The sequence below is a fragment of the Schistocerca cancellata genome, chromosome 4 (genome assembly GCF_023864275.1).
Source record: "Schistocerca cancellata isolate TAMUIC-IGC-003103 chromosome 4, iqSchCanc2.1, whole genome shotgun sequence".
NCBI classification, from domain to species: domain Eukaryota; kingdom Metazoa; phylum Arthropoda; class Insecta; order Orthoptera; family Acrididae; genus Schistocerca; species Schistocerca cancellata.
In genome coordinates this window covers 810971955-810991494 of record NC_064629.1, presented here as the reverse complement: position 1 = coordinate 810991494, position 19540 = coordinate 810971955, and the positions used below count along the sequence as shown (strand labels likewise).

The 19540-nt window shown below is 42.0% G+C and overlaps 1 protein-coding gene across 2 annotated transcripts in view; it reads right to left on the bottom strand.

Moving 5' to 3' along the window:
• The window catches only part of LOC126184778 (protein FAM107B), a 200308-nt gene that overhangs the window by 134673 nt on the left and 46095 nt on the right, over positions 1–19540 (bottom strand). The window contains exon 1 of one of the 2 annotated variants that reach the window (XM_049927335.1): positions 8490–8523. The exons of the other annotated variant lie outside the window; for it this stretch is intronic. Within the exon in view, the coding sequence (XP_049783292.1) occupies positions 8490–8508 (19 nt within the window). The 5' untranslated portion in view covers positions 8509–8523. Of the gene's footprint in view, positions 1–8489; positions 8524–19540 lie in introns of those variants that run through there. 2 annotated transcript variants of the gene reach the window in all.

The following is a 19540-nucleotide window of genomic DNA, read 5'->3' as shown; positions in this document are numbered from 1 at the left end:
AGTAGTAGTAATTATAATAAATAATAAAAAAAACACTGGGTTATTGAACATGAAGAGAGCCTTATACAGAACACAGGGTATTTACAACAAGAAATATCTATCTACCTGTACCAAAATTCGTCACTATAACACTGTAATCAAACCTGAGGTGTTATACGGCAGTGAGACACTGGTGTTACACACAAAAGCCGACCTCGAGAACATTCTCACACAGGAAAGAAAAATCATTAGGAAAATTATTGGACCAATACTCACGGACGAAGGATATAGGCTTCACTGCAGGGACACCACAGAGTTCTCCAACATCGCAGCGGACATTAGAAAGAGGCGACTAATATTTTATGGACGCATCAGCAGACTCCCACAGACCGAACTCACCAACAGAATCATCAGGTACATCCAGGGACTCAAGACCATTACACTCTGGATGACACAAGTCAAAATTGATCTCGAAAGAGCTCAGATAGATTCAGCGGACGTTATGGACAAAGGCGTCTATAGACACAAGACGTACAAGTGGGAAAAGACGTCAGAGAACGGCTCTGAGCACTATGGGACTTAACTTCTGAGGTCATCAGTCCCCTAGAACTTAGAACTACTCCTGGCTAACCTAAGGACAACACACACATCCATGCCCGAGGCAGGATCCGAAACTGCGACCGTAGCGGTCGCGCGGTTCCAGACTGTAGCGCCTAGAGCCGCTCGGCCACAAAGGCCGGCGACGTCACAGATAACAGCACCTAAAGCCCAAAGGCTAAAGTGGACTGAAGAAAGGAAGAGAGCCTTTAGTGAACGAATGAAGGAGTACTGGAAGAACAAGTAGTCATGAATGCCTCGCGTGGTCTGATAAAAGGCCTGTAAGGTATGTAATAGTAATAATAATATCCCTTAAATATACTTTTCTGCTACAATAATAATCTCGTGTTACGTTCTCGTTTTGATAGTGAAGATATTTAATATAAAGCTACAATGTGAACTGAAACTCATGGTAAATAATGTTTGTTGCACAACTTCACGGCTTCATGATAAGACTATCGCAGAAAGCCCTCACTATCTTCTGGAGAAAGAAAAAAGTTCCAACATGATATTTTACTGAACCTCGTACCACACCTAAAATGAAAGCTACCACGCCTGTCGGACACAAGATCAAACCGCAAAAACGACATTAAAATGTGAGAATACAACCATGCAGTTATCTAAATTTGAAAGTGACTCGACCAAGTGAATCAAGTTTCTTGCTTCGCAATTTATGCGGGTCTTTTCCTTATGCATCCCTTTCTCTTTTGGCATTTATGCCATGCAGACTGACTTGCTCGCCCTTGTTGGAGGACTTGTCTTACACAGGTACAGTCGGAAATGAGAAAAATGTAGGTGAGGAGAGGATGCTAAGGAAGGAACTCGGCCGCATACAAAAGGATGGCACGTACGAAGAAAACCCTTTGAGAGTTTTAACCAGGTTACTGCGGAAGGAGTGCGTTGACACGCAATAAAGAGAAGTTGGCAGCGGCAGGTGAAGGCACGGAGACAGCACTTTCTTCGAACCGGTTTGCCGGACAGCGGCGGGCCGCTACAAAGGCCTACATTCCTACGCAGCGCTGGCGCACGCGAGAACACGCAGCTGCGACAGCTTCAGTTCGGCTGTCACATGTTTCCTGTCTGCGGCACCTCATTGCGGACCAGTACGGTCCCGGCGCAACGTGGCTAGCGACAGAGACTCACTTCCTGTACTGGAGAGCTTTCCTGAACGCTGACTTGAACAGCACAGTGCTTCACGTGCATGTCCTTAACAGACGTAGCATGACCTCACCCTTCTCTGACCTGTGAAGCAACCTAGGCCATTGGCTACTCGATGTGACGAAACATCTAGTCATCTCCTGTTCCTTCCTTGTATAGTGGGGTGACACAGAGGCTAAGGCACTGGAAGCATATTCGGGACGAGCGGGTTTCAAATCCTCTTACGATCATACAACTTTAAATTTTCTCTGGTTACCCTAAACGGATTGCCGGCCGGGGTGACCGAGCGTTCTAGGCGCTACATTCTGGAACCGTGCGACTGCTACGGTCGCAGGTTCGAATCCTGCCTCGGGCATGGATGTGTGTGATGTCCTTAGGTTAGTTAGGTTTAAGTAGTTCTAAGTACTAGGGGACTGTTGACCTTAGAAGTTAAGTCCCATAGTGCTCAGAGCCATTTGAACCTAAATGGATTACGTGAATGTTGGAATGATTCCCATGGACCTTAAAGAGGAGGGGGGAGGGGGAGGGGGAGGAGGAGATTGGTGTTTAATGTCCCGTCGACAACGGGGTCGTCACAGACGGAGCACAAGCTCGGATTAGCGAGGATGGGGAAAGAAATCGGCCGTGCCCTTTCAAAGGAACCATCCCGGCATTCGCCTGAAACGATTTCGGGACATCACTGTAAATCTGAATCAGGATGGCCGGACGCGTGTTTGAACCGTCGTCCTTCCGCACGCGAGTCCAGTGTGCTAACCACTGCGCAATCTCGCTCGGTGCCATGACATCTACATTTATACTCCGCAAGCCACCCAACGGTGTGTGGCGGAGGGCACGATACGTGCCACTGTCATTACCTCCCTTTCCTGTTCCAGTCGCGTATGGTTCGCGGGAAGAACGACTGCCGGAAAGCCTCCGTGTGCGCTCGAATCTCTCTAATTTTACATTCGTGATCTCCTCGGGAGGTATAAGTAGGGGGAAGCAATATATTCGATAACTCATCCAGAAACGTACCCTCTCGAAACCTGGACAGCAAGCTACACCGCGATGCAGAGCGCCTCTCTTGCAGAGTCTGCCACTTGAGTTTGATAAACATCTCCGTAACGCTATCACGCTTACCAAATAACCCTGTGACGAAACGCGCCGCTCTTCTTTGGATCTTCTCTATCTCCTGCGTCAACCCGATCTGGTACGAATCCCACACTGATGAGCAATACTCAAGTATAGGTCGAACGAGTGTTTTGTAAGCCACCTCCTTTGTTGATGGACTACATTTTCCAAGGACTCTCCCAATGAATCTCAACCTGGTACCCGCCTTACCAACAATTAATTTTATATGATCATTCCACTTCAAATCGTTCCGCACGCATACTCCCAGATATTTTACAGAAGTAACTGCTACGAGTGTTTGTTCCGCTATCATATAATCATACAATAAAGGATCCTTCTTTCTATGTATTCGCAATACATTACATTTGTCTATGTTAAGGGTCAGTTGCCACTCCTTGCACCAAGTGCCTGTCTGCTGCAGATCTTCCTGCATTTCGCTACAATTTTCTAATGCTGCAACTTCTCTGTGTACTACATCATCATCCGCGAAAAGCCGCATGGAACTTCTGACACTATCTACTAGGTCATTTGTATATATTGTGAAAAGCAATGGTCGCATAACACTCCCCTGTGGCACGCCAGAGGTTACTTTAACGTCTGTAGACGTCTCTCCATTGATAACAACATGCTGTGTTCTGCTTGCTAAAAACTCTTCAATCCAGGCACACAGCTGGTCTGATATTCTGTAGGCTCTTACTTTGGTTATCAGGCGACAGTGCGGAACTGTATCGAACGCCTTCCGGAAGTCAAGGAAAATAGCATCTACCTGGGAGCCTGTATCTAATATTTTCTGGGTCTCATGAACAAATAAAGCGAATTGGGTCTCTCACGATCGCTGTTTCCGGAATCCATGTTGATTCCTACAGAGTAGATTCTGGGTTTCCAGAAACGAAATGATACGCGAGCAAAAAACATGTTCTAAAATTCTACAACAGATCGACGTCAGAGATATAGGTGTATAGTTTTGCGCATCTGCTCGACGACCCTTCTTGAAGACTGGGACTACCTGTGATCTTTTCCAATCATTTGGAACCTTCCGTTTCTCTAGAGACTTGCGGTACACGGCTGTAGAACACTTTAAGTGTCACTGTAAATACAAGGCGATTCCGTGATGACATTACAAACTTTCAGGGATGATGGAGATGGGTAAATGTATCAATATGAGGTGAGGGATCCCTGTCCGGAATCGACCGAGTCGTTCTGATACCACTGACAGCAGAATATATGAACTGGTACTGCCGTTGCTAAGACTATTGGCAAGGCAACTTTCAGAGATGGTAGTATGGACCAAAAAAAGGAAGAAAGTCTAGAAAAACATGGACTCTAAAATGCATACCTTAAAAGCTATGGTCATTATTCAGCAGAAGAGATGTGTTTCACTGTAGCCAAGACGAATAAGTGCTCATAGCTCATAAGAAGTGCGTTTTAGAGCCCATAGTTACAGGTAATTTTTTTCTTTGTTTAGTCTATACTACCTTTACCAAAAATATGGAAACCAAAGAGCTTGCAGCAGAAGACATTTATTTCACAGTGATCATTGTACAACAGTCCCGGCTCATGTATTCCACTGTCAGAGGCATCAGAACGATTCTCGGTTGTAACTTTCGACTCTGTAGTTTCCCGACAAGGGTTCCTTACCTCAGATTGACACATTCACCCATCTCCAACATCCCTGAAAGTTTGTAACATCATGAGGGATCACCTGTACGTATATAACACTAGTCTTAAATGTTGTTTGTTTCTTTATTTACAACAGACAATCGATTTTCACAATTGTTTCTCTGTAATCACCACTACCTTCTGCCATTTATATTTCTAGGTGGGTAGGCTTCAGATACCACAGAAAAAATGAATAACGATATGAATATTTACCAAAGGTCTTTGAGGCACCCGTCTTCAGAGCTGGTTTTGAGTTCAACTAGCATTTGTCGCCTGTGGATTTACTCACCTGACATAAACGACAGTACGTGTAATTTACAGGAACATTTTCTACATTATAAAGCATAAAATCAATATAGAAGTCGTATGTAAGCGTATCTACATATGGCTCTCTTCCCCGTCGTACATGGAAGCAAATTCCTAGTTACATCCAACTGTACTGATTATATGCTGGGAAATGCTGCTTCTAACGAAGAATGAACATTGCAGGTAATATTATTTCACAAATTAATTCGAAAACGTTAGCCGATGAGGTAATATAAATTATTCCCGCTGGCAGTGCACATGCAGGACAATTAATAGAAATAAATAGCACGATGAAAACAGTTTACGTACACACTCGAATCCAATAGATATACTATTTGCGAATTTTTAATAGTTTGTTTAGTTGGAGCGATCATACTAACATTCGTGGACGTTTCTTTTAGATCTACAATAATTTCACGGAGGTGGCTCAGGACCATGGTGGAGGAAGTTCTAGCTGATCATGTAATGGAGTGCTGGGAAGAGTTTACAGAAGAGCACGCAGAAGATTCAGTATTTTCAGGAGACACTGATGCAGACGATGTAGCTACAATCACTACAGTTTCAAACACTACTACAGCAACTGATGGTAGAGTCTGGGTAACACAGTGTCAAATGGACCTATGGGCGAAATGTCTTGTTTAGATTCAGTAAGTAGCACAGACTGACTGGCTGCGCTCGAAGAAACATTTTATGAAAGTCGTGAAACTGACTCTGATACTAAATTGCCTGCAAATTTAGATTTATACGCATGGTCTAAAGTTGGCTGTGAACACCTTTTCTCAGGGATACATGTTCTTGCTGAGGTCATGTGTGTGCTTACAGAAACTGATGTTGATAATTCCCTGCAGATGTTTTCAAACTTACCACTGAAACTATCCTGTATGATTTTGGCTCCTGATTAATTGGTGTGAATATTTACCACCCCAGAACTCTTGATGACCTTGCAAATACGCAATAAATTGAGCAGTTTTACGGCTTACTATTCCGAAAGAGAACATACCGACATATTTCATTATTCTACTAGCTACGCCATTTTGTTACTTAAAGGGTCAGAAAAAAAAATCCTTCGCAATGCCCGTCCGATTCAAGACTGTGCACAGCCTCTGATGCCCACGACGCTGACGATACGTTAAACGTAAAATTTCCTTCTTTCCCGTTGTTGTTCGTTGCAGTTTCTCCATTCACTTAATAACTTTCAGGAGCACTTTTGCTAACATTACAGAATTTAGTCTCGGGGGAAGCGTTTAAATTAAGTTCTGATAAGTACGGCAAAACCATCATTGCCAGGCTTCGAGGCGATTGGAATAGCGAATGAATGGTTCGAATGGCTCTTAGCACTATGGGACTTAACTTCTGATGTCACGAGTCCCCTAGGCTTAGAACTACTTAAACCCAACAAACCTAAGGACACCACACACATCCATGCCCGAGGCAGGATTCGAACCTGCGACTGTAGCAGCAGCACAGTTCCGGACAGAAGCGCCCAGAACCGCTCGGCCACGAGGCCGGCCGAATTGGAGTAGCATGTAGCACTAAAAAATGTTTGCCTCAGTTAAGGTCTGGGCATTGAGCAAGGAGGGCCAACAAATCAAAATGATTTCCTTTGAATCATGAAGTTGGTTTGTGGACGCGAGCATCATCACAGTTATAAATGAAAGGCCAAATTCCAACGAGAGGGTGAGAAGTATAATATTTCATGAAATGTTTATAAAAACAGCGTTTATTCTAGCGTCAACCAAGACTTACGGTCCGAGCGAAAACTAGGCGGAACATCCCCAAACCATGTGAACACGTTCGCCGTAGCAACGAACCCCGGAAACAAACGTTCACTAAACATCTTCTAGGTTCACATACCCTCATCTTAGTGAGTGCCATATCATGTAGCTTGGCTCTTCGCTATCTATGACAACCCGCAGCTGTCACACAGAAAAATGAAATGATCGTATACAGCACTCCTGACGATGTCACGCATTCGTTCGTTAGGTGAGTTGCTTATGGACTGCAGCAAAATCATGAAAATCGAGTCACATGATCCACAGATGGTTGTTTTTGGCGTGAAGCTCAGAACTAGAATTGTAACGAGTATCCTCTGCACTATTTGTCAAGGATGCCTAGCGTTTGGACCCTATTGATAAGTACACTATTCCTAACAAAGCGACAGTTGGTTTCAGTGCTCCCTTGAAGTTTCTGCTTCGCAGAACGTGGATGTGTATACGTGTATCTCGCATGGAAACACTGACTGAACGGCCCAATAAATATGCCCAGTTGTAAAAACTTATCTCTATTGACTCTTTATCATTCCGCCAGAAAGCACGTTCAATGGCGCTAACAAGTTGTGTCCAGTCCGATGCAAATCGTAGATACCAGATGGCCATCAGTGGTGTGTGTGTGTGTGTGTGTGTGTGTGTGTGTGTGTGTGTGTGTGACCTTGTCCATGTGGTACGAGAATGAATCTACGGTTTAACGCAAATCAAAACGGAGGTGCCACAGATGATCATCACTTTACGAGAGAAAAAATTCTCTTAGCCTAGGCGCGCCATACTCTGCGCCAATCGTACCAGGAAACAAATTGTAGGTAAAGAAGATGCAAGGCTGAGATTCAGGCTGAGATTCATTGACAGAATGTTAAGGAAATGTATTTCATCCACTACAGAATGGTTTACAAAACACTTGTAACTCACACTTTTGAGTACTGGTCGTCGGTGTGGGATCCTTACCAGGTTGAAGACAAGATCCAAGGAAGAGCGGAACATTTGGTCACGGGATGGTTTAGTGAGCGCGAGAGCTATACTTGGAAGCTCAACAAACTCGATAGACGTTACAAGAGAGGCGTTGTGCAGCACCGAGAAGTGATAAAATTCAGGGAAAGTACGCGTACGTTACAAGAAGAATCGAGCAAACATATTACTTCCACCCACACAAGTCTCGCGAAATGATGATAAAATCAGAAAGCTTAGAGCTCATACGGAGGTTACTTACAGCGGTTCTTCCCACATATAATTCGCGAACAGAACACGGAAAAGAACGAGCTGTATGTGGAGGGGGAGGGGGGGGGGGGGAATGCTACTGGCAGCACAAGTAGCCTCTGCAACACACTGTATGTCGCTTTGCGGAGTAACGATGTAGTGGTATCTTTGTGGATAATGTTCTTCAGATTGAACCAGTTATGCGCATCTCGCGTAATGACTCGAAAGCTTCAGTTTGCCCCTGGGTTAACCTCTGCTCCCTACTAGTTTCGCAGAAGTCATCCCACTATTCTACGTACGTCTCGTAGCCCCAAGTGAATATTCAACTTCACTAACCCCTCGGGGTTTTAACCGATAAGGAGTTATTTTGAAGCAGAGTGAAATCTATGAAATCTGGAATTAATGGGGAAGATCAGGGGTAAGTTAGAGATGTAAGTCGATCCGATGAGCATGTCTGGACCACTCAGTTATGTTACGTGGTAGAGGCCCGAAAGTTTTCTAACTGAGCCATCATGTCACATTTACTGTACATCTGTGACTAGAAACTTACTGGTTTCATCGTTCCGCAGTTCTAGTACAGAATTTGCACAAAATATTTCTTATTATTTAAAAATATTCAGGCTCAGGTTTTTAACCATGCTAGAAATTTGTTTTTCCTGGTGGTCCAGAGTAGCGAATGAAGGAAACAAAATAATTCGTCAGTTTCTCGTCACTTACCTAGATACCTCTGGCGCATCAACTAGCGTGTGTTCCAGTTGCAACTTTCCCGGTTGATCGAGACGTTGCAGCTTTAATCACCTCCATGACCTACTCGGCGTTACACGTTCGTAGAATAGCCTGGTAACAAGGACAAGGTGAGGTGGCCAGAGAGCCTTCGGGCTGAGAAAGTATAGTGGCGATTCCATCAAGCTACAAGGGGTGGTCAAATGAAAACGAGGCAGAAGGAAAAAAAGTAAGTTAACTTTTTATTACTTCGAAAGTAATAACTATAACTGTTCATAAATTTATTGCACTGTGAGACAAGACGGTCAATGTCTTCATGGAAAAATGTTTGCGGTTCGCTATGGAACAATGATCGTATCCAGGCGTGAACCTCTTCTTTCTAAGCAAACCAACGACCACGAATGTCTTTATATTCAGAGCTCCAAAACTACGGAAATTGCATGGGGACAGATCGGGATTACCTGGTGGATGTGTAAGTGCTTCCCAGCGAAACTTCTGCAGCGTTGTCGAAACAATCTTGGCATTGGGCGTGCATTATCCTACGACAGAATGGTGCCGTCCGACAACCCGCTGCTCACTGATTTTATGGAGCACGGCGCCACTATTAACGCACAGAGGTACGTGGACACACAGCAAAAGTTGAAGCGCTCCATGAAATCCAAAGGCCCAGAAAATTTGTCGGGCGGTCCCTTCTGTTGCAGGACAATGCCTGCAACATGTTGCCAAGAATGTTTTGAGTTCGCTGCGGAAGTTTCGCTGGGAAGCCCTGACACATCCTCCATACAGTCTCGATCCCTTCCCACGAGATTTCCATATTTTTGGAGTCCTGAAAAAAGACATCCGTGGCCGTCTATTTGCTTCGGACGAAGGAGTGCACGCCTGGGTAGTCATGGTTCCGTGGGTAGCCGCAATCATTTTTCCTTGAAGGCACTGACCGCCTTGTCTCACAGTGGGGTAACTGTATTAACATATATGCCGATTATTTATGAAACAATAAGTAGTTTACTTACTTTTATGCACCTGTCTCTTCTTCATTTGGCTGCCCCTTATATTAGGATTAAAAATGTGTGTTACACGTGTCACAGAAATTACGTATCATAGTTTGCTTGCAGTACACAAGACGGATCTACTGCTGATAGCAAGAGCAGTCGTGTAGTCTATTATAAGCACTCGTATATTAGAGCCATCCCACGAGGTTATATCTTAGATCCAAATAAAAAAAATTAACTTAGTCAAGAAGTTTAGGTGTACTACAAAATAGAGAACAGAGAGGAAAAAATTGAGAATGTTGGGGTAACAGTACTCTGCGCTCTTTCAAAGATTTAGAAAATAAAACTGCTCACACAGTTACATAAGACTATTTAAATACTCAACAACACGTTTTACTAAAATATACGACAGACTGCGACACCTGCGCTTCGATTATAGAATTCAGATTGAAAAGTCGGGATAATGTGTCATCGTCGTTGAGGTCTACAGAGATGTATCACAAGTTTGGACTGGACAATTCGGGCAAGAACGAGAATAAACAAACATGCCGTGGCCTTGCCTCTCAATTTATTTACGGAAATCATGGAAAACCTATATTATGACTGCTGAACTGTGATATGAAACCACCATGTCAGTCTGAGTTCATTGTGCGATGAATTTTACCTTTCTGCTGTGTTTAGATCGTGTTGACTTCAACAATATAAGTTTTCAGAGGTTTTGTATTCATTGGAAAAGCATAAATTGGAGTATGAAATATTTCACCTTTAAGCAGCTGCATTTCCATTTATCTATTTACATATTTGGGGGATTTTTCAAATGTCCGGAAATGCATGAATTTGGCATTACCTTTTCAAATTTTAACATAAGTTAATGCAATGTCTAATTGCATAAAGGCTTCATAAAAATATGGCGTTCGAAAATAACGGTGACAGAACTGAATTGCAGCAGTGACCATATTATTAAATTGTGCGAACTACCTGAAATTTGGAACAAATAATGGTTTTTAAGTCACCGTGGATAGATATATAGCTACTTGAGAACTTCCAGATCCTTTTTGCTGCGTTCCAACTAGAAACTAAATGCTGACGCAGAATGCACAAAACTAAAACAGCCGTCTGCAGAGACGCGTCTTTTGCTCCATCGTGTACAGAATTTACAAAACCTGCTAACCCATTGTTACTATTTGTGAACGAATGACCTGTCGCAAACAGAAAAAGGAGAAAAATTCGACAATTCTGAATATTCGCTGGTTTCTGCATAACCCTACTGTGGTCTGCCCCAGTAGTAAGAGTCCGGAGAAGACAAGCGGCGGTACCTCCCCTACGAGAAAGACGTTAAAGTAAATGCCAAGTCAAATGAATTATTAAAACGGTCTTAAAATAGCGTAGTTTTACTCGCTGTTATGAATTTCGAAGTAAATCGTAGCCGTCGGGTGTTTAGCTTACTACTGAGGGACCTCCTCCACAATATCACCTTGTATCGACGAATGGTTTGTTGCTTCCTCGCAAGTGTCATTTTACTTTTATACATAGTAAACGTACTGTTTTGTACACAACACTGGAGCGTAAGGAAGCACACAAAACACTACACATGCAGAGTATGTATGTTAAATAGCACCGGCATATGCGATGAAGCAGAGCGTCACTCATAAAATAAGCCACTACCACGTTGACACGGCAATAAAGGTCTCTCAATAGAAATATGAGGCCTTAATGATCTTGCTTCGTAATGAACATTGCGAATAATAATACTTTAAAATACTTACAAAATATTCCCCACTCCCCACATACGCAGACAAAGAAAACAATTTTACAATCATCAGTTTAATTTTATAAATATATCATGCACAACAATAGAGTACATCTGTCTCTAGGCTGTAATAGCGTACTTGTGAATGAGTGAATGACAGGATCTTTTACTGAATCAAAGTCTGAAAGACAATGCATTTGAAATAAATCGAATATATTAAGTTTCGTCCTCACCTTTGGAGCTGTAGTTAAAAATGAACAACGAAACATACTTACAAAACATGCAAAACAATTATATTTGGTTAAATGTATTCACAGTTTTCATAATGATAATTGAGACTTCCATAAGGCTCTGTATTTTACTGATCTCTATTCTTTTAAACACTTGGCTGTGTACCGTTTAGCACAGGAATAAAGGAGTACATATCGGAGAAGACCTTTGTCGCCGTTGTGCAATGAGGCTGTGGTTTCAACAAGCACAAGTTTTATGTTGGGAGTACTATAAAAAACTGCACACACGACAGTCATCTATTTATAGTTTTGTAAGAACGCATTCGGGAGTCTGGAAGTATTTTGTGTTTCTGGCGAAGATTTCAACGTAGATTATCTGTATAGAAGAAAACATCTTAAACTTCATTTTCTTTGACCTTGTCAATGGTAGAGAAATCGCAATTTAAGTTGTGCAATAAGTTAACCTAGGTTTTCGGGGCTTTTGGTCGGGTATCGTTACTATTATTTTACTAAAACAGTGGTACGCACATTACAAAGTTTTTAAGCACACGAACCGTTACAGAAATCATGCCACCGATCCGATACGACTCCTGGGAATTTATAACCACCAGCACGGGAAAATAAATCCAGCATTGATTTCGCGTTTCTGCTAAAACGCTCACATCAGCTGGTAAAACAAATATAGCAGACTGCGTATGAATGGCTCCCAGTACCCTGTCCAGTGGATTTCATTTCACGAACTGTCTTCAACAAACATTTCAAGTATGAAACTTTCTAAACTTAATATATGGCACATTTTTCCATGGTGTAGTGATTAACGTAGCTGACTAATGACATAAAAGTCCAGGTTCGATTCCTGGTGATCAACACGGACTTTTCTGACTTAGGAATTCTGGTACGAGAGGGTCTACAACGGGATTCACCTAGATTCTTGAAGCCAACTCAGACGCTGCTTTAATAAATAAGCACTTGCACCGAAACAATCCGATGAAGAGGCGTAAAATCTAGCTCTTGCCCTTGGTTGGGAGTCACACGAAATTTGTCGAACGACATCGTTTCGAAACACACAAAACAATGCTACGTCTATCCGCTACATCAAAGATACGAGGGTTGGAACTTTAATAGCGGCAACTATTTATTTACAGCTCGTACAAAATAGATACATGTTTCAAAGTTTTACTGACCTCCAAAGTAGTCACCATCATTGTGTATAACCCGTTGCCAGCGATGTGCCAGTTGTGATGACAGTTCGAGCGGTGCTAGGTTGTGTTCTAAAAATGAACAGCACATAGACAGAAGTGATGACCCTTTCTGCAGGACCTGGCCATCATTTTGCAGGGCAATGATCAAGTCCAAGCTGTTACTGATTTGTTTGACTGATGGGGCTGCTAAGTGCTATACCACCAACTGCACTCCCCTGACTCAAGCCCTCGTGAGTTCAACTCGATTTTTAAACTGAAGGAAACTCTTCACGGCATTCGCTTCAGAACTGCTACAAATTCGTCGGGCAATAGACCGCGCCGCTCCAACTGTCAACACAACTGGCACTGCTAAGACTCCCACATCTCTGGCAACGGGTTATACACAATGCTGGTGACTACTTTGAAGGTCTGTAAAGCTTTGAAACACGTATCTATTATGTATGAGCTGTAAGTAAATAGTTGCCACTATTGAAGTTCCAACCCTCGTAGTAAGGGTGCCTCGTCAAGAAATATAACGTGTTTGACAGCTATTCCCATCCTCTGCAAATGATGGAGTTTCAATTGCACAGCCATACCAAAGCGTGGCGTCGTTAGGGAATAGGACCCGAACTTTATGAGCGTCGAACAAACGAAATAACTAACGTTCGCTTAACATATTAAGTAAAACACTTTTTCGGGCTTTTAATTTACCCATACCCTACGAAGTAATTTCTTGGTATCTCTACAAAAGGAAGGGCACTGCCACGAAAGGTAAGGGTTTGAGTCGCGAAACAGTACACGCTTTGAAACACGTATCTATTATGTATGAGCTGTAAGTAAATAGTTGCCACTATTGAAGTTCCAACCCTCGTAGTAAGGGTGCCTCGTCAAGAAATATAACGTGTTTGACTTAGCTATTCCCATCCTCTGCAAATGATGGAGTTTCAATTGCACAGCCATACCAAAGCGTGGCGTCGTTAGGGAATAGGACCCGAACTTTATGAGCGTCGAACAAACGAAATAACTAACGTTCGCTTAACATATTAAGTAAAACACTTTTTCGGGCTTTTAATTTACCCATACCCTACGAAGTAATTTCTTGGTATCTCTACAAAAGGAAGGGCACTGCCACGAAAGGTAAGGGTTTGAGTCGCGAAACAGTACACAATTGTTGTTTGTCACAATGTTTCATTAATTCTGGAAGAATGTACTGAAATTAAATCGTTGACAGCAACACTGATCTACCAGTGGAAAACTTGGAAATACGGCTCATCGGTGGTGAAAAGCAACGGAAACTTGACAGCTAAAGCACCAGGCTCTGACAATTTCAGTCGTGCTTTCACCAAATATGCTGCAGCATTTGTTTCTTTCTTACCTAACACTTAGCGTGAATCCTTCTCACAACGAACAGGGAAAATAACTGGGAACAAGCACAGGCTAGAAGATCTGAAAAAAATTTAGACCCAGCATCATTAACGGAAGTACGATGCAGGATTCTAGAACATATTCTGTATTCTAATACATATCCTCTAACAGCAAAACGTTTCACTCCAAGACGATACAGAACATATTTTTGAGACCTATTTCTGGAAGATGTCGCATCACTCTAATACAGCGTGTTCTGTCTTGACATTCTAGAGGATATTTTCGCGTAACTGCAGCAAAATTTTACGGTCTTTAAGTACGACGAGACGTTTATAAAAATTGTTATGTACGGAAATCAAGTAGACCAGAGCGGTTCCTCTCAAATGTGAGCCTACGATGTCACTACTGCGCTATAATCATCTTTGAGAGCATTATGGTGTACAGTGAAACATCCAAGACCCTGGAAGAGATGCACAAACGCTTATGAACGAGGGCTCAGAACAGGCCAATACCTGTACCATCTTCACAAAGGCTCATTTGACCGTGGAAAGAAATTCCGTTCTCAGGGAGAGGCTGTGACAAACTAGCAACGCCCACAAACGCAACCACTGCGTAGTAAGTCACGTTGCGAAGTAGAATTAATGAAGCCGAACGAACGCGATATGTAATACAAATCCATTATTCCAGTTCTTGATGTTCGAAACTTCGTGCGACTACCTGAAACAGACTCGCCATTACCTCCCCCGTCCACATGCGTTCTAAAAAAAGTACACAAATGACTGTTAGTACCTTGCTCACCGGCCAATCCACGATAAGGACTGAAGTAACCATTAAACCTTTCAAGTCCAATACGCCCTATCTGTGCGAAAGCTTGTTGAGCATTCTGAGATAGTACGACAGATAACAACTAAAAGTGTCTTTTGTGTAGTAACACTAGCTTTGGGAGAAAGAAGGATCGAGAGCTTCGTCAAATCTTCAGCATATCTGAAACATCTATCGTTGTTGCCACACCTAAAACTGCTATTGTTGTCAAAAGGCCGGAATGTCTGTAGAGCGGTTACGAGGCCACGGTCCTTATCTTGCTTCTTCACACCATTCTCATTCGCGTCTTTCACAATCTCTTCCGGACGTTCAAACAAATAGGTATTTACTTAGCCTTGTTTCAACACACGATGCTCCTCGTAAGCAAAGGCTTGCCAGGGAAGTGACGGTGCAAAACAGCGCCGCTGCGTCAACGCGTTCTCTCTGGTATACCTAAGAACATCGACTGAATTGTCAACGAGAAAATGAGAATGTTAGAACCTAGCGTCCCGTTGAGGACGAGATCATTAAAGCCGGAGGAACAGTTGAGTATGACTAGGATGCAGTAGCAAATCGGCCATTTACAAACTACCCATCTAACACAGTTATAACCTCTTCACTGGCCTGGAAACGTTTTCCAGCCACTAAAACTTTTAGATGTGGGAGTAGGTAAGAGCCAATGGGTGAGAAATATGGTGAATAGGTTGGATGTTACAACAATTCGTACATCAAATTCGCCAGTTTTTTCCTTTGCCATAGCATCTGCGCGAGAATGCGCGTCCTCCTGAGCATATAGAATACCTTCTTTGCACTCAAGCAAGTTCCTTGCATAGTTTTTCCATCCAGATGGTAAATAAAACTAGTATATTAGCAGCCAGTTATAGTTTTTTGCTTTGCGACAAATTGCAAGAAAAATCTGTTTTACATCTCAGAAAACACTGACCATAACCACTACAGCAGATGAAAACGATTTCGCGTTATGTTTTGTGAGCTGTCACAGTCATGCACCTACCGCTTTGATTGCTGTTTCGTTTCTGTTATGCGGAGAAGCTATGTCTCCAAAACAGTAACAAATCTAGGCACAGTATCAGTTGGATTCTTTTTGAAATTGTCCGAACGACGCTGAGAGATTCGTTTACGCTTGTGAATTGCGTCAGGGTTCAATAAATGCGACAACCATCTTGCAAAAAACTTTCTCATAGATAATTCTTTGTGTAAAATACGCTGTACTCTTTTTCCTGATATGCCTATACTGTCAGATTCCACATACCTTTAAACTGCTGCTCGTCCAATTCCGTGTTATGTACTTTCGGGAAGTTTTCATCCGCGATTGCAGTTTTGGGAATGTCCTTTACATGGATTACATTTATGAGAAGGATGTCCACGCAGGAACTCGGTTTACAAATTCTAAACTGTTTAAAATGACGGTGCAGACTGCTTAGAAACTTTCATCATCATATAAATTTCCCTTGCCGATAAAGACTTACGACGGTACGGTATTTCAGTTCATCCATTGGAACGAAACAAACGCAAATAACCGCTACAAACAACCGTAAAAAAAGGACGACCAAAAATCGGTTAATAGCAACTCCAGCTCTGAGCCAAGTCAAGAGATTTATTCCTTGACCTTCCAGGTGAAATGCCTAGTGAAATTAAAGAAACACTGTACAAAAATTATATCGAGCGGAGGGCCACACACAGAAGAATATGTCTAGCATAATGTACAGTCACGCATTCGATGCCTCAACCACAGTAGTTTGCAATCTTGGCAATACGAAGCAAACTGTTAACAAAGGAATAGTTCATAAGTTTTGTGTTCCCCAGAGAGGGTGCATATTTTTCTAATAATAGGCGCGGAGAGGACCAACCAACTAAACTAAGCAGGGACTAAATTCACAAATATTAGTTAAAACTTTTTCTTTGTTTAAAAATATCTTAATAGTTCCAACCATAGGCGTCCGCAAGGTGGTGGGGGGTGAAGAGCAGGCACTTGGCCTCTCTCGGAGTCTAGGGAGACCGACTTTTATACGTTACAAAATTCTCACATATTTCTGGCAGTGGTTGTTTGCGATTCTACTAAATCACAGAGTTTAGCATTTCGGAGCGAAGTGGAAAATACTGTGGCTTTAAGAACCCCAACTTCGATTTGATTGTCACCTGGTTAACAGGAAATTGCAGTTCTCTTGGTGCAGTGGCGGGTTTGGAGCTGCCAAGGAGTCAAGGTGAATATGATCCTGTACTAAACAGAGTCAAGAAAATGTGTCCTATGTTTTCTCTGTTGCGTACTGTTACAGCAATTATGGAGTTGCCTAAAAGGACCGGTCCGAGAGCATTGCGCAGTTTCCAGCACAACGTAAGTGTGCAGTGTACTTGCCCGACGTCCGTCCACAACTCGCACAAGGACATCCCCTCCCACTACTGCACAACTTAATCACCACAGTAGTTTATCATTTGTTGCGGACAGAAGAAGATCCGTAGCAACTTCCTATTTTACACTGCAAAGCTGTTGTAGCACACTGAAGAACTGAGCCGTACTACATAATGTCAGTCTTTACGTACATTCAACTATGGGACCAAACGCATCAACAAGAGAGGGCTAAAGCGTAAAAATTTTAAGCTCTCAAAAACTCTCCTCTCCTGTAAATGAAACCTTCCCACCATTTGTACGTGGTGCAGCATGCAGTCACACGTACGAACCCTGCAATTCATTTAACATTACAGCACAATAATGTAAATAATGTATCGAACTGGGAAGGAGGAGTGGTTCGTTTCGCCTCATGCTTGACTATTAAAAGTTGATACCACTAGCTATTTAAGGGCGGCTGTAGGAGGTTTTCCACCTCATCTAATATAATGCTGGCTCTGGGATAAGCTTTACTCAAACAAGCCATAAAACACATCTCCCAAAACACATCTTACTCATGCTATCTTGTCAAAAACTGACATATTGAGCCCGTGGCTGTGTACAAAATATAGATTGACTCTTACACAGAAGATTATAGAAACCAGCCACTTTTTAAAATGCTATTTATTTGCTTAATCAGCGCCGTTAGCAGTTTCGAACCGATAGGTTCATCTTCAGACGGCTAGTTCAAGTTTTACATTACATTTCGTGTTTTGTTTCACCACTTGACAAAACTCCCTTGGGGTGGCAATGCCCTATAACCAAAACAAGATGTGAGACGTCCTTTTAATTGAAATTGTGCCTCAAGACGATTTTAAGTGATTTAAATAAATTATATGTACATAAATGCAAATCACCACAAAATCTCCTCAATGAACAAACCGAGCTAGCCAATGCAGCCTTTCTTCAAAATTTCATTAACTTGCTTTCCAATTTAAAGTAAAAAAATAAAGAAGTCCACTTTTGTAACATTTACATACGCACATCCATCCCAACCTATTTACTATGCTTTCAACGTATGACATAATATGTCCATATTTGTAACATTTATTGATGTACGACTGGCCATTATCATTTACTTTCGTTCCAATGTATACCATAATATTTACGTAATATCACTACAGTAACACTTTATGACTGACTGCTTTATTTATTTATCTTAATTTTAAACAGTTCTCTTTGAATGTAAATAAAAAGTAACGTAACATTAGCAATTTGTAAATTTCTAGTCACATACATGTACATAATGAAATATCTCTGAGAGTGGAAGCCTTTGGCATTGTTATGGTTGTAATATCGCCATCTTTGTATACATACCTCCATGTGACGAAACTTCTAAGTACGAGTGTGGTGTGTTACATTATGTGCATAAATATACACAAAAAGTGCATTACACAGTTTTGGATGTTGCAAGATGATAAGCAACCTGCACTGGAACGTAATGGCGCGGATTCTTCATTATAACTAACTGAAACATCTTCCATTCAATAATAATAATTTGTTTACATCACTTAAAATCGTCGCGAAGCACAGTTACAATTAAAAAGACGTTGTCTCGCATCTTGTTTTGGTTGTAGGGTATCGCCATCCCAAGGAAGTTTCGTCAAGTGGGGAAACAAAACACGAAATGTAATGTAAAACGTAAACTAGCCGTCTGAGGATGAACCTATCGGTTCGAAACCGGTAACGGCGCTGTTTGAACAAATAAATAGCATTTTAAAAAGTGGCTGGTTGCTGTAATTTTCTGTGTAAGAGTCAACCTATACATTTGACTAAACTTCAGTCATGGCTGTCGACATCACATAATAGAGGACATGAAAATATTGAAATAAAGCCATTAACATGCTCATATGTCAAATTTGGTAAGCGAAAGCAGTATCATACTTGTCATGTTTCGAAACTGCAATTGCAATAAATAATATTTTAACAGCCTAAAGTGGAATAACTTCATTTAACAACGAAACTTGATGGAAACATTTGTAAAGACAAGCGAAATTGAAATAACGAATAAACCACTGAAAGAAACACATTTTAATTTCCACATGTTGATTGATGTATACGTTCCAGGTTACAAACGTTGCACAATGTGACGACCATCTGCATCCACTACAACCTGGAACCGCACTAGAGACACTTCCACAGCTGCCCGAAATATCTCAGGAGGAATGTTGGTTACCTCCCTCGCTCTGCTCATCTTCAATCTCCAACACGTGTCAGTGTCCCGTTGATAAACCCTGTTCTTCAGGTAACCCCATATCCAGAAATGAAACGGTTCCTAATCGCGTGATATTCGTGGCCACGCAGCTTGGAATGACCAGTAATTTG